Source organism: Penicillium digitatum, chromosome 6, assembly GCF_016767815.1.
Source record: "Penicillium digitatum chromosome 6, complete sequence".
Taxonomy (NCBI): Eukaryota; Fungi; Ascomycota; class Eurotiomycetes; order Eurotiales; family Aspergillaceae; genus Penicillium; species Penicillium digitatum.
In genome coordinates, this window is record NC_089389.1 from 1,485,203 (window position 1) to 1,511,548 (window position 26,346).

The 26,346-nt window shown below is 48.5% G+C and overlaps 10 protein-coding genes across 10 annotated transcripts; 6 read left to right on the forward strand and 4 right to left on the reverse strand.

The window, feature by feature from the left end:
• Window positions 1–259: 259 nt before the first annotated feature.
• Pdw03_5550 (Pyruvate dehydrogenase complex component Pdx1, putative) lies at window positions 260–1,266 on the forward strand (the record flags this gene model as incomplete). Its single annotated transcript, XM_014683284.1, has 2 exons — window positions 260–338; window positions 476–1,266. The coding sequence occupies 2 exons, from the start codon at window positions 260–262 to the stop codon at window positions 1,264–1,266; spliced, it is 870 nt and encodes a 289-aa protein (XP_014538770.1).
• Window positions 1,267–2,141: 875 nt separating this feature from the next.
• Pdw03_5551 (Fizzy-related protein-like protein) lies at window positions 2,142–4,131 on the reverse strand (the record flags this gene model as incomplete). The annotated part of the gene is made up of 4 exons (XM_066101089.1): window positions 2,142–2,906; window positions 2,966–3,552; window positions 3,610–3,737; window positions 3,824–4,131. The coding sequence occupies 4 exons, from the start codon at window positions 4,129–4,131 to the stop codon at window positions 2,142–2,144; spliced, it is 1,788 nt and encodes a 595-aa protein (XP_065958029.1).
• A 1,124-nt stretch (window positions 4,132–5,255) lies between these two features.
• Pdw03_5552 (Aspartyl aminopeptidase) lies at window positions 5,256–6,982 on the forward strand (the record flags this gene model as incomplete). The annotated part of the gene is made up of 6 exons (XM_014683282.1): window positions 5,256–5,313; window positions 5,368–5,429; window positions 5,483–5,584; window positions 5,647–5,782; window positions 5,834–5,926; window positions 5,973–6,982. 6 exons carry the CDS (start codon window positions 5,256–5,258, stop codon window positions 6,980–6,982), a joined length of 1,461 nt encoding a protein of 486 aa, XP_014538768.1.
• A 309-nt stretch (window positions 6,983–7,291) lies between these two features.
• Pdw03_5553 (Peptidase M18) lies at window positions 7,292–8,396 on the forward strand (the record flags this gene model as incomplete). Its single annotated transcript, XM_014683281.1, has 2 exons — window positions 7,292–7,512; window positions 7,598–8,396. The coding sequence occupies 2 exons, from the start codon at window positions 7,292–7,294 to the stop codon at window positions 8,394–8,396; spliced, it is 1,020 nt and encodes a 339-aa protein (XP_014538767.1).
• Window positions 8,397–8,787: 391 nt separating this feature from the next.
• Window positions 8,788–9,830, reverse strand: Pdw03_5554 (ATP-dependent Clp protease proteolytic subunit; the record flags this gene model as incomplete). The annotated part of the gene is made up of 5 exons (XM_014683280.1): window positions 8,788–9,209; window positions 9,267–9,408; window positions 9,469–9,494; window positions 9,580–9,598; window positions 9,663–9,830. The coding sequence occupies 5 exons, from the start codon at window positions 9,828–9,830 to the stop codon at window positions 8,788–8,790; spliced, it is 777 nt and encodes a 258-aa protein (XP_014538766.1).
• Window positions 9,831–10,225: 395 nt separating this feature from the next.
• On the forward strand, window positions 10,226–11,473 carry Pdw03_5555 (ATP-dependent Clp protease proteolytic subunit; the record flags this gene model as incomplete). The annotated part of the gene is made up of 1 exon (XM_014683279.1): window positions 10,226–11,473. One exon carries the CDS (start codon window positions 10,226–10,228, stop codon window positions 11,471–11,473), a length of 1,248 nt encoding a protein of 415 aa, XP_014538765.1.
• Window positions 11,474–12,642: 1,169 nt separating this feature from the next.
• On the forward strand, window positions 12,643–13,669 carry Pdw03_5556 (Short-chain dehydrogenase/reductase SDR; the record flags this gene model as incomplete). The annotated part of the gene is made up of 2 exons (XM_014683278.1): window positions 12,643–12,757; window positions 12,819–13,669. The coding sequence occupies 2 exons, from the start codon at window positions 12,643–12,645 to the stop codon at window positions 13,667–13,669; spliced, it is 966 nt and encodes a 321-aa protein (XP_014538764.1).
• A 121-nt stretch (window positions 13,670–13,790) lies between these two features.
• Pdw03_5557 (Alcohol dehydrogenase superfamily, zinc-containing) lies at window positions 13,791–15,063 on the reverse strand (the record flags this gene model as incomplete). The annotated part of the gene is made up of 5 exons (XM_066101090.1): window positions 13,791–14,266; window positions 14,316–14,447; window positions 14,501–14,671; window positions 14,724–14,839; window positions 14,888–15,063. The coding sequence occupies 5 exons, from the start codon at window positions 15,061–15,063 to the stop codon at window positions 13,791–13,793; spliced, it is 1,071 nt and encodes a 356-aa protein (XP_065958030.1).
• A 1,384-nt stretch (window positions 15,064–16,447) lies between these two features.
• On the forward strand, window positions 16,448–17,132 carry Pdw03_5558 (putative carbohydrate-binding protein; the record flags this gene model as incomplete). Its single annotated transcript, XM_014683276.1, has 4 exons — window positions 16,448–16,613; window positions 16,670–16,795; window positions 16,851–17,006; window positions 17,059–17,132. 4 exons carry the CDS (start codon window positions 16,448–16,450, stop codon window positions 17,130–17,132), a joined length of 522 nt encoding a protein of 173 aa, XP_014538762.1.
• A 780-nt stretch (window positions 17,133–17,912) lies between these two features.
• Window positions 17,913–20,509, reverse strand: Pdw03_5559 (Oligopeptide transporter OPT superfamily; the record flags this gene model as incomplete). The annotated part of the gene is made up of 5 exons (XM_014683275.1): window positions 17,913–18,450; window positions 18,500–18,668; window positions 18,726–19,617; window positions 19,671–20,185; window positions 20,248–20,509. 5 exons carry the CDS (start codon window positions 20,507–20,509, stop codon window positions 17,913–17,915), a joined length of 2,376 nt encoding a protein of 791 aa, XP_014538761.1.
• Between the last annotated feature and the right edge of the window lie 5,837 nt (window positions 20,510–26,346).

The following is a 26,346-nucleotide window of genomic DNA, read 5'->3' on the forward strand; positions in this document are numbered from 1 at the left end:
ATTCCCATCCCGGCCGCCGGTGAAAGCTCCCAACGCCCTCAACACCTCCAACAGCTGCTTTGGAATTGCATCTCCAAACACACGACCTCAAAAGAATTAAATCCGGAGATTTGTGCGCTTTGACGTGGTGGTGGGCTCTTCGTTGATCCTGCTCGTTCCTTTTGAATCCAGCGTCCGCGGCGAGTCGCGACACCGGCCGAAGATCCCAATCGGCACCGCAACACTTCCACTATTCCAAAACTCCAATAATCACTTAGCAATGGCAGCCAATATCACAGTTGGTCAGGTTCCAGCCATGTTTGCTCGGCGTCAACAGAAGGTGTTCGGTGTCGGCAGACGTGAGTTTCCCATCTATGTTCATGGCAAATAGCATCTCCGCAGTGGAAAGCCGCTCCTCTGCTCAATTCGACGTCAGAAGTTACTTGCGATGTAACAAGCATTACTTAAGATGCGCTAATATCAACATCACTTCTAGGCCTGCAATCTACTGCTCCCACAACCCAGAACCCCGCCTATCCGCTATACCCCTCCGTCGCCCAGCTCCTCCGTGAGAAGGGCATCCCCAAGTCCGATGTTTCTAAGATCCCAGCCTCGGGCCCCAAGGGTCGTCTCTTGAAGGGCGACGTACTTGCATACATCGGTCAGATCCCCGCGAACTACCCGTCGACCCAGGCCGCTACTCTGGCCAAGCTTTCCCACCTCGATCTGAGCAACATCAAGATCGCCCCGGCCGCGGCCCCGGCCGCGCCGGCTGCAGCCGAACAGGAGATTGTCCCCGAGCCCCTGCCCATGACTTCCGTCGCCATCTCCGTTTCCCTGGCTGCCGTGCTGTCTGCCCAGAAAAAGCTCCAGGACAACCTGGGTGTGATGGTCCCGCTGTCCCGCTTCCTTGCCGTGGCTACAGACCTTGCCAACGACGACCTGCCCCGCTTGGCTAGCTCCAAGCCCTCCGCCGATGAGCTTTTCAATGAGGTCCTCGGTGCCCAGCCAATCAACACATCCCGCGGTGATTACGTTCCCGAGCTGAACGTTTTGGAGGCTCCCAAGGCTGTCCGGTCGAAGCCTGTCGCTGAGGATTTGATCGACTTCCTTAGTGCAAAATCGCCCAAGAAGTCTGTGCCTAGGGCTTCAACTGAAAGCTCTGCTGGTGTTGCTTCAAACGTTTTCAGCTTGACGGTCCCTGCTGATGAGGAGACCCGCGCTAAGGCATTCCTGGAGCGAATCAAGACTCTTCTCTCGGTTGAGCCAGCGCGTTTGGTGCTTTAAATTTTCGTTAGTTTTTCAAATCTCCCGTCGTTGAACTTTTTCTCTCGTTTGTTCCCGGTCATCTGAGCAAAAAGCTGGGAAGGCGAAGTTCATTCATGAATGTATACAGTATAGTATAGTTAATCAGATATTTCCATGATTGGGGTTGCTTCGCTTGAGAACAAGCAGTTTGACCACAAAAATACAACATGGTCGTAGTCAAGTTGAACAAGGACATGGATCTCCATGAAACATACATGTGTTTATCCAATTTCAATTCTCATTTTGTTTCCGGCATGGTTTAGATCCCATTAAGGTCCGGTTGGCATGGCTAAATCCTCGGAAATGGGAATATGAGCACAAATTTGTGCCCGAAAAAAAAGGGTCATGGCATCATCAAAAGCAACCAAGCAAAAAGACAAACTAGAGTGAGACCCCATCCCCCCCCGCACAACGCCGCAAACTGGCAACCACGAACACCACAAGCGCCGCCGCTCAAAGCCTTGAAGAAACGTGGGTGTAGGAATATTCGCTTGACTCCGAGGCATGCGGCCAATGTAGCCAGCCTAAATCACACCCAGAGTAAAGAAAAACCGATAGAAAGAGATCAAAGACGTAAGAGGTAGCAAAAAAATCAAAAAAGGAAAAAAAAATTTTTTCAAACAGGCAAACTGCCCATTCCGAATCAACAAACGCCGGATGTCCACCTGCGCAATGCTTTGAACCACCGATGGAAAGAAAGATGCAATGAATGCGGACGCATTGAAATACAAAGAATCAGATCCCCCTCAGGCTATGCAATGATTTTCACCAGTGACCGAATCGAGGCAAGCCGAAAAACGCCATGTCGAATGCAGATGAAGAGACCAATTAGAAAATAGAGAGAATTGGTCAAACTACCTGATGGTGCCCCATTCAGCCAGTTTGCTGCCTTCCCGACGAGAGTCTCTTGTAGCTCGTCTATCAAAGATTTTCCAGAATCTGAGTGTTTCGTCACCTGCTCCTGTTACGACAGTCTGGCCGTCAGGGCTCATGGCGAGGTAAAGAACGCGGAAAGTGTGGCCGGTCAATGAAACTATTTGTTCCATACGCGGGTATTTCCATATGACGATTTGGTTCTGGCTGTAACCGTGTGTGCTGATGATCTCGTCCGAGTTTTTGGACCAAGAGAGATTGCAGACCTGGCTACCAGTGTCGACCTCTTTAATCATTGAGCCAGTTTGTGTGTTCCAGAACTTGATCGTGCGGTCAGCGGTACCGCCGCCAGAAGCCAGAAGATGATGTTGATGAGGAGACCATGCAATGGCCTTGACAGCAGCGTTGTGGCCAGAGAAACGGTAGAGGGGTGTCTCGCTCAGCTTATCCCAAACCATCAGTTTGTTGTCGTTGCCTCCGGATGCTAATTGACCATCTTCGGTGTTCCACTTCAACCCACACACTTCTTGTTTATGACCAGAAAGCTTTCGAATGTACTGGTCCGGAGACCGAACATCTCGGTGATAAATGAGGCGGTCTCGGGATCCGGATGTGAGAATGTGATCATTCCACGCCAAGGCACCAACTCGGTTGGTATGTCCAATCATGGTTCGTAGACGCCGGCAATGCTCAGCATCCCATATCTGTACCAGACCCTTGCCTGTGCCAATTGCAAGATGTGTACCCTGGAAGTCATAGAATTAGTATGATGTATGAAGTATCATCATGCAGATTCCTTGCTTACTCTTTGAATCCAGCTCACGCTGGTCACAGTATCATCTTTCAGCTCACACAACCTCGTAACTCCACCGGTGTGGGAGTTCCACATATAGACAGAGTTGGCCAATCCAACGCCGAGTATGTTGCTACTCCCCCAGTCCACCAGGTTCAAATAGAAGTCGTCTTGAAGATCTGGCGCATCCAAGACCTTGTAGGGCACCTTGTTTACATACCGGGCCTGTTTTCGAGGTGTTTCAAGAATACGCTGGCTGTCATAACGGATAGGAGAAAGACTGTAAAGTTCAGAGCGCACGTCTAAGTTGGGGCCATGCACACTTCGAGGTGTTTTAGAGGGGGTTGGATGTCCGGACCCCGGCCGTGAAGGTCCATAGTTGAAAAGGTTCTTGTGTGGGGTAGTGGGGGTGATGCTAGCAGGAGGAAGATTGGCAGTGATGTGAGCGGGAGGTGTATGGGATCGAGTCTTGTCATTTAGTCCATTGCTAAAGCCGAGCAATGGGTCAGATGGCGCAGAATTCAAATCGGGCTGCGGAACCGTATTTCCGAACAGTTCGCTGCGCAAAACCCGGGAAAACGTACGGTTGGCTTCCTCGGCTGCCGTTCAAAGTCAGTTCAAATGTACAACACAGTGGATTCCCATGTAAAACACACTCTTTTGAAAATGAAGTTCAGAGTGAGGGGGGCGTTTCTTGGCCTTGGAAGGAGTAGATGGGCAACCATCCTCGTGCAACAGGCTATACGTCGCCTGTAGATCTTGTCCGTCACGATTAGGAATAAACCTGAGTTATAGTCAGTAACTGAGTCACAAATGACTGCCTTTGCTGTCGCAGGCTTTCTTATTGAAGACGGGTAAAGTGTGACTTGCCGGTCCCCGTAGACCCGTTGTCTCTTGCGACATGGACTGGAGGCTGGTGTCCTGTCCCGCCGGCTGCCAGAAGTCTCATAGTCCTTCAATGCTTTTGCAAGCGCACTAGGGTCGATTGGCTCTGCTCCATCTTGCCGTTGGCGGCTGCCCGCGTTTGAGTTGTCTGGGAAGTACATTGTGCGCTTCGACGGCATGCTTGGTGGTGTCTTCGATCCAGGTGGTGATACAATGTTCGAGATTTGAGATACTTGAGGTCTGACTACCGACTTGTTTCCGGCCTTCTCTGAATTTTGAGGTCTGTCCGCCATGACGATACCTGGTTGTCTGTCCGAGACCAGAGACAAAGTGCAACCGATCAAGACAGAGATAAGAGTTGCATAAGATGGAAGTGAGGTATCCGTCAATCGACGTTGTCAACTGGTCGGAGATTCGAGCGTAGGGTCAAGGGTATTTGAAGGGCGATTCGCAGAGGGTCGGTGGTTGTTGATCCAGCGGTGGAATGATGGCTGCAGCTGTTGACGCCTGAAGATAGAATATGGTCCAGGATAAAGCACCAGCAGACCCTGTTTCACCAGGCAGTTCAACAAAGAAGTGTCTTAACTGCAGGCATGAGAATGAATGAACGTCTTCAAAGGAGTGACGGAGTTGCGCAGGGCGACTCTCTGGGTCACGCGTCGGGTACGCTAACCTGATTTAGCAAAGGCAATCGGGCCCTATCTACCAGATCAAATCAGTACTTGTCCTTGGCCTTGGACCACAATGATTTAGATCTGATTTACTTTTTCAAAAGTGCTATCTAGTTATTTGGTTCACTGTCACAAAGCAGACTCATGCTGGTATCCGAGGTTCTTATAACTGTCCTGTGTCAGCATGGCTTTGTTTCTAATTCCACACTGTTGGTCCTGTTGTTTTCTGGAAGTGACGCGCCAAACCCTGTCTAACTGGATCACTGAAGTGGGGGGAGGGGCGGGATTGTGAGGGGCCTGTACTCTGTATGGGCCGTTTTGTCAACGAAATTCTACCTCAAGACGGAGTACTCCGTAGAGTGCTTTGGTATGCGCGCTTGCTTCGACGCGACGCGACAAAGCTTGGGCCATGGCAACAACAACACCATTAGATTATGTCCAAAAGCTTCTATAGTGGAGTTGAGTATGCAACCAAGAATCTCTATGCTCCGTACTCCGTACACGTAACACTAATAACTGAAACCATTAACCATGCCTGAAGATCAATACATAGTTCTAGAACTACTACGGAGTAGTGCCCTCTGTTTCAGTGGTGGCTTTGTTACGTGACATTGCCATCCGCAGTCACCGCCAAACCGACAAAACCTCCGGCGGCAAAAGCCAAATTTTTCTTTTTGTGCCCCCTGCAAATGGTCCTCAGGCGTCTTGGTCCTAATATTACTGGTTGCTCTCAACGTTATTATACAATGGCTGCCAAGCAACCTGCTCTGGACTTCTTGTCCTTTGTGAATTCTGCTCCTACCCGTATGTAGTTCCCATCCGATGACGCGAAATGTCGCTGATCTGTCTCATCTACAGCTTTCCATGCCGTTCACGAAGCCAAGCAGCTTCTGGCTAAGGCTGGGTTCCAAGAAATCAAGGTCTGTTCAAACAAAATACTAGAGTAAAAAAAATGTGGCTCATCCATTAATAGGAGAGAGACTCTTGGGCGTCGACCTGCCAACCGGGAGGCAAGTACTACTTGACTCGCAACACTACTACGCTTGTGGCTTTTGCGATCGGCAAGCAATGGCAGGTATGTATAAATTTCGAACTCGAATAAAATCTCTTTCTGCCGGAGATTGATCATGAATACAGCCGGGCAATTCCATCTCTATGATCGGTGCCCACACTGATTCTCCGGTGTTGAGGGTCAAGCCCGTTAGCAAGAAGAGCGGGGAAGGTTTCGTCCAGGTCGGCGTTGAAACCTACGGTGGAGGCATCTGGCACACTTGTACATGCCATCGAGTGCCCTCAAATCATTACCAATGCTAATTGCACATAGGGTTTGATCGTGATCTGGGTGTCGCTGGTCGGGTAATGACTCGTGAAAGCGATGGATCCATTGTGCAGAAACTGGTCAAGATTGACCGCCCCAGTATGTTTTGTGTTGACCCGATGAATGCGCCTTGCTAACATGTTAGTCCTTCGTGTTCCTACACTGGCCATCCATCTGGACCGCCAGGAGAACTTTGCTTTTAACAAGGAAACACAGCTGTTCCCCATAGCTGGCCTTGTTGCTGCAGAGCTCAACCGCAATGGTGGAACCGACACCCCTGACACCGACAAGGGTGGTGAATTATTCTCACCATTGAAATCGGTCACAGAACGCCATCACTCTCACTTTGTTGAGCTTATTGCTTCTGAGGCTGGCGTCAACCCTAGCGATATTCTGGACTTTGAAATGATCCTGTTCGACACCCACAAGTCCTGCCTCGGCGGTTTGATGGAAGAATTCATCTTTTCCCCTCGCCTAGACAACCTGAATAGCACCTTTTGTGCTACTGTTGGTCTGATTGACTCTGTGGCCGACGAATCCGCCCTCGATGAGGAAGAAGCGATCCGCCTGATTGCCTTGTTTGACCACGAGGAAATCGGAAGCCGCACAGCACAGGGTGCGGACTCCAACATTCTCCCGTCGATTATTCGCCGTCTGTCTGTCCTCCCGTCCTCCTCCTCCAAGAGCACCGACCTGTCAACTGCCTATGAGCAGACTCTGTCCACCTCCTTCCTTGTCTCTGCCGATATGGCCCACTCGGTCAACCCTAACTATGCGGGCAAGTACGAGTCAGACCACAAGCCAGAGATCAACAAGGGCCCGGTGATTAAGATTAACGCCAACGCTCGCTATGCGACGAATTCTCCTGGAATTGTTCTCCTGGAGGAAATTGCGCGCAAGACCACCAAGGAGACTGGTGAGCACGTTCCTCTCCAGCTCTTTGTGGTTCGTAATGACTCCAGTTGTGGCAGCACCATAGGCCCAATGCTGTCTGCTGCGCTGGGCGCACGGACACTGGATTTGGGCAATCCCCAGCTCAGCATGCATAGTATCCGTGAAACAGGCGGTACCTATGATGTTGCCTATGCCATTCGTCTGTTCACTGGGTTCTTTAAGCATTACTCAGAGCTGTCGAAGACGATCCTTGTGGATTGAGCTTACCGCAAATAAGCGTATGAAGTAGCACAAAACATAAACTATATTCAAATAGAGTAGTATTCCGTTTTGAAGGATGGGGGTGTTGAATTGATAGTATTATAACAGAACATGTTGAAGACAATGAAACGTAGCTTGTCTACGTACCTTGGGAGAAGCACGTGGTCCGGACCGAGGAAAGTCCGTCTCGACACATCTTCGTCTCCAATCCTTCCCTGAATACCCCGGCTCACCAAGTCACGGGGAGTCTCCACCTTGACTCCTTTTACCTTCGCCTGTTGGAAATCTTCCAAGTCCTCATGACCCTCTATGACAGACGTTGATGCCTATCGGGATGCGGAATACATCGCTGACGTGTCCGGCATATCCAATGACGATACGGAGCTTCTGAGGCCAATAGGCACGCTCAGAAGCCAAAATGCGCGTGTGAAGAATGTGAAATCGGCTGCCAAAGTCGCCTTCATTGATCGATTGCTGCGCGATCTCGACATATTAATTTATTGTCAACTCTCCGCCCTATATTACATGGAGTAAGCCAAACCTTGAACCACATCAATAATATCCACCCCTCTTTCCGCTAAGACACACCTGTAACGTCTATCTCTCTCTATTTAGCTGTTCAATCGTCTTATTTGCCATACGTGCCATCGTCGAACTGATCTTCTTCACGCCAAAAGCACCTCCCTTTGAGCCCACACGCAGTCAGCCGTTTGTCAGCGCTATCATCGGCAGCAACCTCATCTGCATGCTCTTCCATGCCTTCCTGATTTGTCCCGAAGCTGGCGAGGAGACACGCGGCTATCTACATGGGGGACTGTTCATCGATTTCATTGGGCAGACTCCTGTCTCTGTTTACCGTCTCCTCTCCTTCGATTTTTTGATCTTTCTAATCGATATTATCATGCTGGGCTTAATAATCGAGCGGGTTAAGACTAATGGAACCCCTGCTCCAGCGCCTGCAACGTCGACACCAGATACGCACACAGATACAAGCCCAAACACGGAGGACTCCCAGCCACAAGACCACGATGCCGAAGAGCGTGGCATTCTGCGACAAGAGGATGGCGATGAAACAACGTCCGCTGTTCATAACAGTCCCGATTCACACTACAGTAGTGGCATCGACGAAGAGGTTGAAGAGGAGCGCACGACGCTCTTGGCCGACCCGGCAGACGCTGAATCCGGCAGTGGTGCTCGGGGTGAGCATCCGATGGATACTTTCGCAGCTGGCGAGGCCGTCATTGTCAATATGAGCTTCCTAGGCACACTTAGTGATCAATGGTGCCACTCAAATTCAGTGGTACGGTCAACGCCAGGCTTTGTGCCGTCTCCCGAAACGGCAACGTTTCTCCGGCAGCGTTTCGGTCTCCAGGTTGGGACCAATGGTCGCATAGAGCGTGCGAATACAACATGATGCAAAGTATCTAAGCCCCGCTAACTATGAATTTGTCCTTGTAAACTCCTATGAACAAAATCTTTACCATCATGCTTACAAATTGTTTCATGGGATCTATACAACATCACACCCTCTTGCCCAAGGATTTCGGATCTATTAGTGGACGGGATTAATTCTTCCTTGGGAAAAACCCTAAGGTTGCTATGAATCTAGATATGTCCAAGTAGGGCCCACAGATTCAAACGTAGTGGGAAACCAACCCCCACCCCGGGTAGGTGAGAGAAGATCATTCATGACTGATTTAATTAACACATAATCTTGCAAAGCAGCTGATAACCTCCTATGACCCATATAGGAGACATCGAGAATCCCTTGTTTATTCCGAAGCACCAGGGACACATTATGCAATTTACGCAGTAGGAGGCTTGGACTCTTCCCCGGCACCCTCCTTTCCCTGGACTCTACGTTCCAGGATTTCATCAATAACTCCCAGCTCGAGCGCTTCCTTAGCACCCATGAAGTAATCGCGCTCCATAAGCTTCTCGATCTCATCAAGGGACAACTGCTTCTTGCCAGTCAGGTGGCGTTGGTAGATCTCATTGAGCTGAGTGCGGACACGGAGGATCTCTTTCGCGTGGATGGCGATGTCGGATGCCTGTCCAAAGTAGCCGCCCGAGGGCTGGTGCACCATGATCGACGAGTGCGGGAGACAGTATCGTTTGCCAGCTTCGCCGCCGGCGAGAAGGAGAGAGCCCATCGAGGCTGCTTGGCCGACACAGATTGTGCTCACAGGAGAGGCGATATATGTCATTGTATCGTAGATTGCAAGGCCTATAGGATTATTAGTCAGAGTAGGTCGGTGATAGCCATTGGGGCAAGTCCACGTGCCAGCTGTTACTGAGCCTCCCGGAGAGTTGATGTAAAGGTGGATTGGTTTGGCAGGGTTATCGGCCTCGAGGAAGAGGAGCTGTGCGACTATCGATGCGGAGAGGGTATCGTCGACTTCGCCATTTAGACAGATGATGCGTTCCTGGAGGCTTGGTTAGCACGCGTAGGGTTTGGAGGGAGGGTCCTCCTAGATTCTCATTACCTTCATTAACCGAGAAAATATGTCATCTGTAGTGCACGATACAGGTTAGTGGGTTGATCGCGTTTCGGGTCATATGCGAGCTTCGTCGATGGATGCAATTGCGCAACATACAAGTGTGCCAGCCACCTCCCTATTCAATGATATCAGTACATGTGCGTTGAGTAACTTTTGTGCCCATATAGTATCAAACATACCACTGTCTCGGTCACGAATGGCGTCGGTGTCCAACTCCGCGGGGGCTGCGCAAGCGAGGGTCCTTGGTTTGAGAAGCATCGTGCGAATCTGGCGGCGGGCTGGGCGACAGCGACAGGAAAATTTTGAATGGACCTCCCTAGCTGGTGAAGAGAAAGCCTTGGAGGCATTTTTAAAAAGATGCAAAAGGATTTGTAGTTGTAGGGAGTTAGAGATGCAGAGTGGGGATTCGGAGACCATAAACGGTGAACTGTCTGAAACGATAAGAGCGGCGCCAAGATAAGGAGCTTAGGTGAACGGCAGCAGCAACAATGCCAGTGACAGTCTGGTACTACTTTCTCTGGATGATCGGATTCTTCTGGAGGAAATTTTTGATCTAGTATCTGAGAACCCTAACTAGCTTGTCCAACTCCCTGTAATGCTACTTGGCAATCACTGTTGGATCAACAACTGCTCCGCAAATTACAGACTCCGATTGGCTCCTGCCACGGTTCCGAGATCATCTTTTCCACCCTGAACTGAACTCGACTCACCATCAGTTCTATTTCCGCAGCCGTTCAAAAAAATGGAGTGTGTGGGCACCCGCATCTCATATGCAAAATGGCGCCTGAATACGTTCCGACAATTGTTGGCGACATCGCAAGCTCAGGCAGCTAGTCGGGGCATCTCGACCTCACGGCAAACCGACCAACGCAATAATACTGTGTTGGAAACAAAGACCGGCAATTCGAATCTGGACTCTCTTCTTCCTTCACAGCGACTCCCCCAGTCTCCTCTCCTCGCACGTCCTCGTCCTGGGACTGAGAAGAACCGCAAGAGACGCCCCACGACACAGGAGGAAGCTGACCTGCTCAAGAACCCATGGGCCCTAATGCTGGCTTCCCCGGCGCGCATGTGCTCTGTAACTGGTGCAAGGCTTCCATCTGCTCTTCTGGGGACTTGGGGACTTGTTACACAACCAAATTCAGTCAAGCTTCATATGATGCCTGTGGGTCTGCTGCACGACTCGCTGCAAAGCAACCAGACCACGAACCTCAGTCTATCATCAAAGACAGCCATCCTAAACCAGCAAAAAAGCCCAGCGATTGGGAACCAAGGCCTGCAAGGGAATCCCTTGAATTTATCACCAATTCCAACATTCCCAGATAAGCAGACTGGACGCCAGCTTGTGCTTCGCATTGCTGAGCTTCTTCCACTTATTCAATCCATTTCAGTGCCACTTTCTAAGAAGGGCGGGAAAAGGCCGCCGATTATGCGGTTGTTGCCGTTCCGATGGAGGCATCCCCAGGGCCCTGTGACGGCGCACGAAGAGAAAAGAATCGTCTGGTCGAGAGATATGCCGGAATTTTTACTGCAGAGTATGAGGAGTGTTGTTGCCAAGAAGCTAGATGCGGTCCTCGACAAATACAAGCGTGTCGGTACCCCCAATGGGGTCTGGAGGGCTCTGGATCTACCCGAGTACTCGGATGCTGCGCTGAAGGAGGCCCTGGGAAGTCTAGAGCGATTTGATCGTATGGAATGTGGTGGAGTCCTGCTTCTTGGCTCAAAGAATTACCCGGCTGCTGGGCATACATCTCAATCGAGCGTCTCTTTGGATTCGGTGACTCTCACGCAGACTGGATCCAAGATTCCTGTGTTTGATTTGTCAGTGATTTTCTCTGAGTCTGATATCAACAAACTCTGTGAAGCCCACAGTCAATTCCAACACACTGCATTGTTCTTTAGACCAGAGGATAAGCTCGGTATTGATGCGATGATATCCCTCTGGAAAGTTAAACGACTTCTTGATGGGGTTGATACGACAGAGCAATGAAGTCACCGTATCTTCAAATTAGGAAATGATCTATGCACTCATTTTCGACCATGTGCCGTGAGAAGCAGCATGTCGAACTGCCAGACCATAGTCATGGGGATCATGTCTGGGTGGATCCCACATCCATGTGAATCAGAGCCAAAATGTATGCCTGTGGGACATTGCATACCGACAGGAAGAGTGCAGCCTACGAAATGCGCTAGAGTACCCATCGTGGTAAAGGCTGTGGCGATGAGTGCGTGTTTACATTTGATCCAAATCAGTGTTCACAGTCCTCTTCCCCTTTTCTTCTCTGGCCAGTTGCTGATAAATTTTGTATGAGATTTGTTTCTGGTCATTCCAAAGTTGCACGTACATCACTTCAGCAGAGCCATTTGCCTGTGTTTCTGTCTTGCAGATCAGACCTCCGTCCCGGCCCGGTGCATATGATTAGAGCCATCATCACCAGTTTCTTAGAAATTCAATTCTCCCGCTTCTTATTCTTTCTCCATCAACATCAGATACCTGTTTCAACATATTTCTATCTCTTCCCAAGGTATCCAGCCCCTCAACGCTTATTAGCATAGCCTCACGAGCTAGATGAATAGACTTGCCTTGATGGCTGTTGTTGCTATCCAGAGTACATAGAATGCTGAAAATGAGGATGTAGTGGGCTAGGGGTTGATGAAGGTGATGTTTGATGGAGGGAAGGGGACCTAGATGCCCATCTATAGTCACGCTCGTAGATGCCTGACTAAAAGCTCCTCAGCGCGCTTTATCACCACGGCGATCTCTATGTCTCTCAATACTATCCTCTCGCATTGGGCTCAACAAGAATCGATCCCTATTAGTATTAAGAGAGTGAGAGTAACCGCATGTCTGGTTCGTAATTCAGTTTCACATGTGATAGAGGCACTCTCAAGTCCGTACGCTTCTTAATTTCCCAAAAGTCCTAACTTGATCTTTGCCTACCCATCGACTTCGCGAGTGTCGCGACACTCTTTTCTACTCTCTTTCTGCTATGGCTCGGCCGCGGGGGAAAACACACAGCCAATCCGACCACTTGACTATAACAAATCTTTCGGTGAATATTTGGGACCTAGGGGGCCATATCCCAGTCTAACATCGGCTTTTAACTAGTTCAACGCCGAACGCAACCCAAATCCCAACATTTCCTACCTTTCATCAAAATGTCTGGATGGGTAATAGCTGCAATAGATGCACTCAACTACGTGAGTGCAGTAAGCTTCACACCTGAGAACGACATCCCAGATCTGATCGGGAAGGTCGTCTTGATTACGGGCGGTGGGTTAAACCGTATATCACGGTGCATTGATACCGCATCTAACGCGATGCACATCCACAGGAAATGCAGGCTTAGGTAAAGAAACGATCCTCCAGCTGGCCAAGCACAATCCGGAGAGAATTTTCCTCGGTGCGCGTTCAAAAGCAAAGGCGGAGGATGCCATCGAGTCGGTGAAATCATCCGGATCAGATGATGTCGAAATTGTCTGGATACCGTTGGACTTGATGTCAGGTAAATCGATCAAGAACGCAGCGGAGCGAGTCAACGCTCAGTCGTCTCGTCTCGACATCCTGATTCTCAATGCTGGTGTGATGGCCCTGCCTCCTGGCGAAACAGAAATGGGTCATGAAATCCAGCTTGGCACGAATCATACCGGACACTTCTATCTTACCAAATTGCTGCTGCCAATACTGCTCAAGACGGCTGAGGAGCCGGGCTCGGATGTCCGCGTCGTGTCGCTCGCTTCTGTGGGGCATAACTTTGCGCCGGCATTTGAGAATATCTTGGATCAAGAGAAGCTCAAGAAGGCCAATACACTTGCTCGGTATGGCGCGTCGAAAGCTGCCAATATTCTCTTCGCTGCAGAATTGAGCAGGCGGTACCCGTCAATAACGTCGGTCGCTGTTCATCCAGGTATTATCGTAACGAATTTGTATGACGCTTTAAATTCGAGATCCGTCTTCACTGCCTTGGGTTCTAAGCTTCTGCGTTTATCGAGCTCGACAGTGCGCCAGGGTGCGTGTAACTCGCTGTGGGCTGCTGTTGGCGCAAAGAAGGAGGAGCTCACCAATGGAGGTTATTATGTTCCTGTTGGAATTTTGAAACGTCGAAACACGTGGGCATGCAATGAGGATATGGGAAAGCGATTATGGGAGTGGACTGAGTTGGAGCTCACAAAGGCTAATCTCTGATATGATATCACTTCATATCCCTTTCACTGTGTGGTTTCCAATTCTCTGTATTGGTTTCAGTATGAATAACATTACTATAGGTCTGATGGAGGTTCATTCTGACATTCATGAGTTGGAAAGACTACGAATCGGCAACTTTGACAACCAGCTTCCCGAGACCTCCCTTTCCACTATAAACCGTCTGGCATGCTGATCTCACTGCTTCAATGTCTGACAGCTCAACGGAGTTTCCAACTACTGTTCTCAGCTTGTTTTCCTCAACATACTTTCTCAACTCGTCCAGATCTTCACCACTCGATTCTAGAAACATGTATGAATACTCAACACCATAGCGCCATGCTCTTAGTTTACGGACCCAATCGAAAGCATTGAGTCCCATTCGTAGAGCAAAGGGAACGCCACCCTGTTGGGGAAGATCCATAAGTGAATATTCCTGGAGCTGATTACCCGATGGCATGGTCGCAACTGACACGATACATCCAGATTTTTGATTCATCAGGCAGAGGTACTCCAGTGCAGAACCCACTGTGTCGAAGAGGAAGTCCACAGAGCCAGATTTGATGACCTTTCTTGGGTCGATTTTTGTGTAGTCGATTACTATCAATTAGTAAGCAAGGGTTTATCCACGCGGAATGTGAGCTCTTACTTTCATCGACAGTCCCTTCGCCTAGGAGGTCGTTGATCTTATCCACCTTCGAGGTCGAAACTGTGGTGATGACCTTGCCTGCATGGAAGACATTCTTTGCCAATTGGCAAGCAAAAAGACCTGTTCCACTCACTTTCATCCAATTAGACTCATGTAAAACAGTTCGCAGGAGAAAAGCAACGTACAGCCGGCGGGCACAAAGACAGTCTTTTCAGTTAAATCTCCTTTGTATTTTCCGAGTGCTTGAAGTGCAGTCATTGCTGCCAGAGGGATTGAAGCTGCATCCTCAAATGACAATGACGGTGGCTTCAGGGCAATGTACTTCTCTGTACATTTGACAAATTCACTGCAAGATCCTAGTAGTCAAATATCAGTGGGATCCTTTTTGATCGTCGCATCAGTGTATACCTCGAGAAATCTCTGGTAATCTAGTATAGACTTCAGCTCCGACTTGAAGCCGGGTCACATCCGACCCAATCTCTGTGATTATGCCGGCACAGTCATAGCCGATTTTATAAGGGAAGCTTTTTTTGGTTAGGTCCACTTTTCGCAATGTACATGGGCTCACATACGTATCTTTCATCGCAAATTTCAGTAAACCATCGGCTTTCTTCACGTCGATCGGATTGATGCTCGCCGCATGAACCCTTATGATCACATCTTTTGGATCACTGATCTCCGGCTTGGCCAACTCAGAAAGCTGGTAGCCCGATGGCTTTGAGTATGATGGAATGCTCAAGGATAACATATTCGGTTGAGATCTTTTCGGGGGATGTGGAAATGAGAAAAAATAATTGTCGCGACCACACTATATATAAGTAAGGTCCAAATGCTGGATCCCTTCCCGTTGTAGTTCTCAGACCTTGCCGCTTTTTGCTTCGAGTCCAACCTCAATAAAAATGCCACCACGCTAGCCCGGCCACGTGCCACCTTCACTACAGCATCATCAGGATGACCATTCATCCCGGATTATCTTACTGCAGTCAATTGCACCACAATGGAGCCTCCATCTTGATCAACCAATCAGTACTATATTTCATCCATACGAAAGGCTCCTGGGAACATTCCTTCGAGTACCCTGTGATCTCCTAATCAGGCTGTGGAGACTATTGCCCCGGTGCTGTTAAGGCAATTGGATATATCTGCTTAGATATCGTGACAATCTTCACAGGATTTGACAGCAAAGCCATCTCTAGACCCAATAAGCTCACGCTTTTATTTGCAATCGTGATCTTGTTGTGAGGCGAAGAAGTTTCAGCTCTTAGGAGCCTGCGAGACTGACGATAGTTCCTAGACACGCAAGTTAAAATTGCCATGCCACTTTCTCATTGGCTCCATGCTCAACCAGAGTCCGAAGAATTTAGGCCACCTTTCAAGCCCGCAGATGACTCCACGGCATGCCAGAAATGAATGAGGGGTGTCATTCCAGACCGGATATCTTATTGGGTCATTCTCCATTGTGCCTTCGGTAAAATTATACATTCACCACGCTCTCCTCGTCAACAAGCTGTTCAATTTGAATACCACGCTCGGGTACTACAGTGACACTTTTCTTGGATTTTCTGGCTTCCAGAAGCACCGACGAATGCTGGCCTTATCTCAGCTTCTTTGAAATGACCGATGTCACTAACATCAGCATTGTTACTGCGCAATCCGCAAAAAAACTCTATAGGCCCCTCAGTAAGCAGGCAAGTGCAGACAAGGGTGGTAAAGACGGCCACGAGAGAAACAGCACCATGTTCATGGCGCTCTGAGCAATGTAAGGACGCTTGCGAGTGGCCGAAGCTTTCGCGCGAATTACCATGCCGCAAGCACATTTTTCAGCTGGATACGTGCTTAACACTAATGCATGTGCCAAATAGTCCCCTTCTAATATTAGCAGATCCATCCAATTCAATGATCCTTGATTATCTCCGCCGCACTCCACGTAGTATTGCATGGTAGGCATGATTGCGGGGCAGAGTCGGCAAGAATTTGCCATGTTAGTAGACCATTCACCCACCTGTGACTTTTACGCGTAAAAAGCAGCTTTTTCACAACATTGTTATATTAGTATAAAAGTAGAGAGGCTGCTCGATCCCTATGAACTATAGATCTCTGCACCTCACCCACCCCGTATCCTGTCTCACAAAATGAAGACCAGCATCACTATACTTCTTGGCGCGGCCTTTGTCGGTGTCAGCACCGCCTGCTCCACACCGGGCAACTTTATAGTCACTTTTTACGGCTACCCAGACAATTCTCCTCCTGGCCCCGCTACCGCCCACAATTGCGGAGGTCGAAATTACGTTGCCGGGGGTATGATGTTTCTTCAAACGACGACTGGTTCCTCTGGCTGATGATACGTGTGACAGGCTCCGGCACCTATGATGACCCCGTAACAATCGCAACTGCACCTGGCGAGCTCAACGTCTGCGAGATTGTTTATCTGCCGCTTCTAACCAAATATGGCCGTTACGAGGACGACTGTGCCCAGTGCAGTGAGTTTACAGATCTCCCAATGCTCCAGTCATCCCTTCGCTGACCGGCCTGAAGCCACCGACTACACCAACGGTAAATCTCATATTGACATCTGGACCGGCTCAACCAACACCAATGGTAGCCAGGGCCAGATTAGTTGCGAAGACAATCTCACCTTGGGCGGCCGCTACGCTATCGTGCGCGACCCACCGACATATTATGGCGTCAACAGTAAGTTCTTGACCGTCAATTGACATTTTGAGCTTGCGTTGATTTATTCCAGCTGCACCTCTCTTTGTGCCCCCTAACACCTGCAACACGCAGAACGTTTACCCCGATAACCCGGCCCATTGCTAGGTTATCGGTGACTTGGGCTATGGATGGGAATATGGCTTCTGCAAGCATGAAATGAAAATTTTAGCACCGCATGCTCTTGTGTGTTAGCATGTAGTTTGTCCAATTGAAGCGACCACCTTGAGAAGGATGTTGTTTAAGTCTATCTATACCAGTTAGCTCACCCAGTATCTGTAGACATAGCTCTGTGCGCTAGTCCACAAGCGAGAAGAACTGTGGTTCTCTTTTATGAAGAGTTCCATGGGAAGCGAGGTTTTTTTTGGGAGGCTCAGTGCTCATAATAAGACTCTAGCCTGGCGAGTCAGGTGATAGCACCTCATAGTCTCATGGATTTCAACAAAACATGTTAGGGGCCGTCCAATACCGAGATTCCGGCTTGTAGCCCAGCCCGCGATGGATTATTCGTTGGCAAGAAACTAAAACCCCAACCCAAAACCTGTGCAGCAATATGCCGGGTATGATGTGAAAAAGTAATAGTGAAATGTTCTACCATGCAGATGAAGAAAGGGCCCTGCAACATCGCAGCAAGGATAATTGGAACGGATTTGTAGTCAAGAGGGTGAACTTTGAACAACCTTGAAAGGCGAGATGATGCCTTTGATTTATGTCGTCCGCAGAGTAGAGACTTAAAATTCGAGACCAGGGTTGCCAAATTAGTGTTCTATCTTTCAAAAAAATTCATTCAGTTCGTTCTATTCTAGGCTTGTCTGAAGGAACAAATAATTATGCCCGGATATGAGTAAAACACGGAAACGCGACGAAAAGGCTCAAGAACAGCCTCAATCACTCTGAGGCTTCATTGAACTTGCAGTAATCAAAGTTGTTTTCACGATTACCTGCCCACGTTGGGAAAGAAACCGACTTTCCAGAACCACCGAAAACTGCAAATGTGGCCAAGAATACCATCACCTGTGTGCCACCGTCTAGTGCGGCGGACAAAAGGTAGTTCCACTTCATGAACCATTGCGGTCGGTAACGTCGCAGATAGAATTGACCGAAAGCTCCCAGAATGTAGTAGGTGGTGATGGAAGCATTCAGGCCAACAAAAAGTTCCCCAAGGTACCACAGAATGATGGATGTGTTGAGGTAAGACCAGATTCGCTGGTGAGGGAAGAAACGGTGCATGATGTAGAAGGGCAATGGAGCGAGGAAGCCGACCAAGTAAGCTGCTGTGACCCATTCGTAGCGAGCACCAATGGAAAACATTTTAGGTGCAATCGACCAAGCAATGGCGAGAGTGTTGAACTGCTGGACTTGGGCGCCGGACCAAATGTTCGTTCCTTCGGGAGACTTGATGATAGTTGCTTGGTTTTGAACAATGCTGAAGACAGGTTAGACTGGATGGCAATCTCATGAGGTTCTTGACTTACGTTATCATCATGACATAGTTGAGAAGGGCCCCCATGATACAACCGATGACCTGAGTGACAAACGTAGCTTTTGGTGACAATTTGTTCTGTTGGGCCAGTTTCAGATCACGGAGAAGCAGCAGTCCTTGCGAGATACCATTGTAGGTGTACGTAGTGAAGTACATGTTGGCTGAAATTTTGTCAGTGGAAAAAATATCAAAAGTTTTCAAAGCAGCGGAGTCGATACCTAAAGGACGTTCAGGCATCATGTAACCAGCAAGCATTTGGAAAATTGGCTGCAAGTTGTAACCGAAGCCCGTAATGGCATATTGCGCCCCAAAGAAGACCATAAAGACGAAAAGGAAGAGGGTTGCGACGATAAAGCCCCACCACGGAAGAGTGGACTTCATCACGTATAAGCATACGATACCAACGATCCAGCTGGCAGCAAATACTAAGAAATACCAACTGGTTGGAACTTCTTCATACTCAAGCATCAACTTGTAATGAGGGTCAATGGAAGGGTCCTGACGGATTCTTTCCTTCTCTTCCTCAGTGCGACCACCAGTGTGCCGCCAGAACATGTAAAGAGAAGGATCCAAAACCTTCTTCAAGTTGGTCAGTGTCATCCAAGTCCATCCAAGACTGACTTCGGCGTAATTCCAGAGGAACATGTGAACAAAAGTGGCAGTGAGCCCAGCGTTGGATGTGATAAGATAGTTCACGTATGTCGCGGTAAGGTAAGGTGTTCCCGTCTGATCAACGAGAGTGCCGTTCACAGTGAAGTCTGCATTCATAATAGCAGACTCATTGTATTGAACATGATTGGTCGTGTTTGAGCTCCCGTCATAGAGAAGCTGAGCCATGAAAGGGAAATCCTTGGCTCTCCAAACGTTTCCGTAGTAAAGTGCCATGGAGAGGGCAATGCCTCCGAGATAACCGATGAAACTGTTGACCAAAGTTTCAAGCGGCATCCAAAGTGGTGATCCGAACCCAGCAACATAATTCCAGTCAAAGCAAACAGACAGCAATCCCATGCCCTCATTACCCTGGGAGCCTCCGAACAGGTTGGTGAAGACGAGACTGTTTTGGTTGGCCAAGCAGAAAATGGAAACCGCAGACAAAAGTGGAAAGATGTACTAGCATGTTGTCAGAATCTGTAACGTGAATCGACCTGGTGGAGCAAACGTACCTCGGGGAACCACTCCCAGCAAAAGATTCCAACAAATACAATCCAGAACACCTTGAATCTCTGCCTGGTCTCGGCTTTGGGTTTATGCAAGATCTCCATGACAGTAGTGATTGGCAGGTTGATGGGATACAGCATGGCGGTCGGGCTCACCAAAATCTCCCGCATCATGCCTGCAATGCCATACCCAATGAGTTGCGAAGAAAGAGTGATGAAGATGCCTGCAGCTTCATTAGGATATCCTCCGTAATAGAGCTTTTGCGCAGCCAAAGCTTCTGTTGACAGGGCCGAGACGGCCGCCGCCGATGACATGAGAACTGCTGCAGTGTGTTCCTTTCGGTTCCAAGGGAAAGGGTTAAGAAAACGGCCAATAACACCTTTCCGTGGGATGAAGGTAGACATCGCTGTACCCAAGGTTTGCGCAAGGACGGTCAAGAACATGACTGAGACGTATACAACTTGAGGCTTGAAGTACATGATTTCTTGCAGAACCGCACCAAATGCGGACAACCCAAGACCTGATTTCGGGTAAGCGGGCATGTTGGATTATTACGAGGGATACCGCAATGACAGAGCTTACCAATGAAGAACATGCGAAATGTCCATGGATTGAGTGTTGGGTCATCGTCAAGGTCAATCACATGAGTGACGATATCCTTCGCGGTCGCAAAGGGAGCTGCATTCCCTTTAGAGAGACCTTCGGCGTCATCGTAATTCGACAGAGGCACTTCCTGAATAGAAGCGGCCTTGTTCATCTCTCCACCCTTGTCCCCAATCTTTTCGTTATTAATCCCTGCAGAGGATTCGCGCTCAACCAGGTTATCTGTTGGCGTAGGCGCCATGTTGAGAGACTGGCAGATGTTGTGATGTCTCAGAGGTGAGATACACTCAAGCCAATGGCCCCCCAAAATTTCCGGGTCGGGTCTTCTGATATATCTTTGAGCAAAAGCAAAAGTGGCACTACCATTTTAGCCCCGGTTTCCGGGGCTCGAGCATGCAACATAAGGTTTGATTAGCCAGGGAACCCAGCTCGTGGCAAGATAAGAGAGATATTGATCACAGTCTGTGGGAGGGAACTACTCCAAAAAGAGTAAGTCGCCACTCGCTTTCGATTCCGGTACCCCACCCGGGCTCAGTATCGCCGACGGGACGCCGAGCAATGGTCAAAAGGTCGACACTAGATACACCGCTTTGACGCCGATATAAATATCTAGTTCTCTCATCGGCGGATGTGGATTAGGAGTAGTTGTCTCCTTCGTCTGATATCGTAGAAAAGTAGTCCGAAAATTTTTTTTTTTTTTTTTGCTTAAACGTAATGTGGATTCAACGCTAGCCTATCTGTAGTCCAACAGGGAAGAGGAGGGGTCCGCCGGAAATGGGCTGCATTTGCAGGCCTTGAATTTCGTGTGGTACGGAGTACTCATAACATGAGACCGTGGGGATCTGTTGGCCGTCTTATCTGCGCTTTGACCAAGGAGCACCCTAGCATCCAAGGGAGCTTACAGTGGCTAAAACCAATATAATCAGTGGACGGGACCCCGACGGAGTCCGCGACTTAATCGAATCTCGAGGGGCCAGTGAGATAGTGCTTTATCAGCTTCTTTTCTCAACCTCAAACCGGGTTCCACCACAGTTGTCTGAAGAAAGAGCCTTCGACTAGGACAGGAGGGCAATCTACGGAGTATTCCGTACGGAGTCTTTGATCAACACATACTAAGCTAAGATTGTGAAGTCTGAATCCCTGACGCTAAGCTTTTTCCAAGACCAAATTCTATCTCTCTTAAGCTAATCCAAGCATTTCAGTCTCGAAATTAAGCCAATCCAAGCCTTCATCAAGCATTTTTCAAGCATTCTTGTCTCGGAAAGGCTCCGCCAAAATACCACGTAAGCGACGCCACTGCGGGGTCAGCGTCGCCGATTTCGGTCTTCTGCTTCGCACTTGTGAATTTGACTCTTTTCATTCTTTTGCTTTCCTCTTAGCCTTTCAAGGTATCTATAGCTTTGAAGTCAAAGGGTGTCAGTCTAGGTTTTTTTTTTTTTTTTTTTTTTTTCGTAGTCGTCGGTTACATGATGGGTGCCATCGCCGTGTTGGTATCATATGTCGTAGTTCTCTGCTGTCTCACGGCAGTGGCCTGAATAGGAACGATTTCCACCTGAGGTTCGACTTTGCCCTTCCGTAATTGGCAGTGTGGGGCTGCTCATCAGGATTTTCTGGCACTCCAGTGACCAGCCCCGCTGGTGGGCAAATTGCTCGCACATTGATCCTAGCGTCTTCCTGGGCTAGCAGCTCGGGCAAACTCGTAAAAAAGCCCCGGGAGAAGTGCCCAATGAAGACTGGCTTATATCATCTTAATCACATAAGGTTCCTAGAATCCCTACATTCCCTAAATCCCTAGTCCTTATAGGGCCCTATGGTGTACAACATAATAGAGAATAACTTGTAGAGGTGACATTAAACTGCCAAGATTGTATAAGCGAGCCTTGGTAACTATGTTGTAAGTCTCCCGGTGGTTGATTCGTGTGCCCGAGCTGCTAGCCCAGGAAGACGCCAACATCCATCCGAGTCTCGTGCGATTTTGCCAGCAAGTCCTAGCACCTCAGGCGAAAACTTTTCTGTGATGTGCTCTGGGGCACAGAAGGACCGCCGAAAAATTGGTCTAACCGTGGATATGAGTAGTCCAGTGCCAAAGTCTGTGCCTGAGCGGGAGGAACCGTTGCATCCAACTCGCCGAATGCAGGAAACATCGGAATCAAAATCCCAAGGAAACCAAAGCCATCAATGTCGTACAAATACGGAGTACTCCGTATTTAGCACTGGTTTCCCAATTTAAAGCCATTTCCGGAGGACGGAGTACTCCGTGGACGCATGGTTCATTGCATATTCCAATTGTGGAGAATGTGTTTTGAGACGACCAATCAGAAATTCTTCGAGAAAAACCAAGTGACAAGAGGCGATTGTGTCACCTTCCTTGGAGATCATGAGTCATCCTTCTCTTCTCCATCATCAAGCGAACAATGGCAGTCATAACGGCACCCGAGGAGGATTCAATCATGCCACCAAAAGGACTGTTAACCAGAGCCAAAAGTATCTGCTTGACGCATCTGTCCCAGCCTTTGATCTTGTCATTCTCTAGCTCCTCATAGTCCCCAAACCCTTAGGTCCTATGTTGTAGGTGTCATCTGCGTCCGGGTAGGCCTGTAAGACACCAAGGAAATGCTCCAACTTCAACTGAGTGACATAGCACGGGATTCTTCTCTCATGGACCGTGCGTTCAGTTGGATAATCCCAGCGGATTTCCCATATCCTGGAACCCTAAGCTCCCATTCGGCATGGATTCGTGACAATCTACCGTGAAAGTTAAGATTTGTTGAGCCTTTTGAAGCCATCCGATGTTTACTATGTTGTAGGAAGTGGGTGTCCCATTCGTTTGACATTTCTAGCGCACGCGTGCATAGAATCTCACTTCATCGAGGGTTCAACAGCAGGATAGCACATCCTCTTGGTCTTTGGTACCCTTCTATCTCTATCACAGATGGAGTTCCTATCTGCATCAGCGCCTGAAACATAGCCGCTCTATTCGAAAGTTATTGGTGCAGATCTTTGGCGAGAAAACACTGTTAAGCAAAGAAGAGCTTTTGATCCATGACTAGGATAAGAAAATTTCTAGAGCAGTGCTCAGACGTAATTGAAGCACGAAGAAAAACGAGTTACGAATTAAGGAGGACAGTGTGCCAGTGACCTAGGGAAAGACTAAAGCTCCAATTTTTGCCTACCGGACTACGCAACGGCAGCCGTAGATTAAACGGGCAATGGGATATTCCTCTTGTATCCCGAGATAATCGATTAAAACCATGCCTCCGTTTTGGTATCATCTCGTTCCATCGGGGGCCGGGGATGGGGGTAGAGGAGGACCTCAAGAGATTGAAGCTGGTGAGGCCATCAGAGAGGAATTATTAGACTAACCGCATTGTGGGACCTGATGCCCATTTGAGTATATCTCTGGCGTGACTGAGCGCTCACAAGATGCCTACCTATGTTGTAGGTAGGTACAACACATATTGTGATGTCAGACGCTTGAGCCATCAGTGGACCTGACTAGCGAATCATGGAATCTTCTGTCTAAGCCTGTGTAATCCCGTAGACTCATTAGGCCGCTACTTCTGTTGGATTATATAAGACCATTAACCCGCCAAAAGATCACAAGGACAGATATAATCTGTTTGTCAAATTTTTTGTCATTGCAGCGGCATATGTATTAGCTCCTAACATTCGTCAGGGACCCAACTTCTTTGAACGCAAAGCGGCATCAGCGTTCCATCTGGCGCCGTGCCAAGTGCTGAAAGTATTCAACATGTCACGAGTCTCTGTCAATTCTTTTACGATGGCACATCACGGCGATCTAATGAACACGGTATCTTGAAGACCTCGTCCATTAGATTGTGCTCGAAATCACTAGCGATGTAGGAAGATGTGTTTGACTTCTTGGGTGGCAGGTAGTCTTTCATGCTGAGTCGCCCCACAGATAACTACAACATTTTCTCAACTCAAAGCATTTCATGAGATGGAACTCGCAATCAAACGCCTAGGAGCCGTTGAAGAGCCATAACATAACTCCGTACCTATAAGTTACATAGCGAAGCTCTTGCCTAGGTGGTGATCCCGAGTTTGTAAGCCGGGCGAACCTTCCAAGGTTGGAAGCATGCAGGTCCACGGTGGATGTGTCGTCTTGGACCCTTTTCCTGCTTGCTACCCATAGATATCATTGATTCACTCAACCCGAAATTCACCACAGCGTTTTAAACGCAAGCTATACTATAAGTGCCAAATGACTTGGAGAAGTCATTGGACGGGATTGACTTGACAGTCACTATGTTTTTCACTCTGCGATGTGATGTACTAGGTCTTCTATTAGAAACCCTAATCACTGGACTATGTTGATCACACACGGCACGAAGTAGACCTATATATCATGTGCGATGCCGGTGAACGATACTGGTATGAAGGTCCTGCAAGCACGAGCCCTGCGCTGGCCATGATAGATGGAGCGAACACAACTCAGACTGATTACGGTTGACTGTTTGCTCTGTCACTGCGCCAAGGAAGATCCTAATATCAAAAGATGTACTCTTTATACGCATGATGACAGGCTTCTCCCTATGTTGTACAGAATAGTCCGTTCATCGTACATCATCGACAGGGGAAAGGGGCTGGGATTCTCAGGGGCTGGTTAGTAGGAGGCTGTTCGGTCTGATCATTTGAATTGAAAAAGATGGCTGTCAAAGTATAGCTAATGCGGCAAGTAACGATCATGGATCTTCCCGAGGGACCACAAAGCACCAGTCACCCCTGAGATCTGTCCGGAGTACTCCGTATGCGCTTTTGCATCCATTTAGGCTACGCGTTGGGAGCAGTAGAAATGGGGTTTCAAACCAGATCATCCATGGGAAATTGATGATTGCTATTCTGTACATCACATTCATGGTGTACCTTTATGATCTTGAACTAATTCGAGTTCTCTAGGCATGGGCTGATGCCTGTAGGCTCGAGCATTGCCCAGCCTCAGTCTCAGCCACATTCTATTTTGAAAATCCACCACTGTATCATATACTCTCGCCGTACGGAGTATGGAGGACTTCGTACTCACCATCGATCAATTCTTTGAAATCAAAGTAGCGGATCAAGATTACCATTTTGATAAATCCAAAGCGTATGTGTAAAACGATATGGAGAATTCGAATTACTGTCTTGTAAACCGAGTTGCTACGTGCATAGTGTAGTTATGGGGATCCAAAACACTTGAGTTACAGCATGCTGTCTCAAAGTGTCGGATGCTAGCAGTGTTCGCCACATCTTGGCGTTTCCGACTTCGACAACGGAAGCCAAGAGCGGGCAGCGCTAATTTCGGCGATCAGGTCGCCGTTGGTGAAGAAATTTATCTTCATCAAATGTGTATGTTGTATTTTCCTTGAAGATAAAAACCAACTACAATATCTACGTGGGGACATAGAACATTCAAAATTTGAAGGTTGTTGTGGGCCCTTTGCAGGACTCAACACGTATGTTGTACTCCGTATATTTGGACCCTTTCTATGTTCGCTATCTACAATACCAGAGATTTTTTTGTTCAAAAGATCGATCGTGTTTGCCATTTGACCGTGCTGCAAAGTGATCATAGATCACTGACTGGTGACTGGCCTCTTATCTCATACTTCTGGTTAGGTGAATGCGGAGCAGGTGTTCCGTTCATCACTGTCATGCCTCCTGCGTAAAAATGTTCGTTTTGAACTGCATAAATCAGCCTCGGAAGTCCGAAGCTACATTTGCGATGAAGGCTAGGCACCGGAGACGGTCGATCTAACCGAAATCGCTGCTTGATAGATTCAGGACTACTCCGAAGAGGAAGTGTACAACATATTCCATAAACTCTCCGAGATAGAAGTGAAGGGGATCTTCTTTCACCTTCTGCTGTGGCTAGGCGACAAGTTCACATTACCAGCTGAAAGAACTTCGTTTTACCGGCGAGCCGGCGAACAAGCTGATCGTCCCCACTGCCCTACAAAGTACAACGACCTTCACAACGACATCATGTCCGTGTCCGTAGTAACCAACAACAACATATGACTCCTGTATTAATAATTGCGGGGTTGGATGTGGGCATTGCAAGCGAGAAAAAGGGAA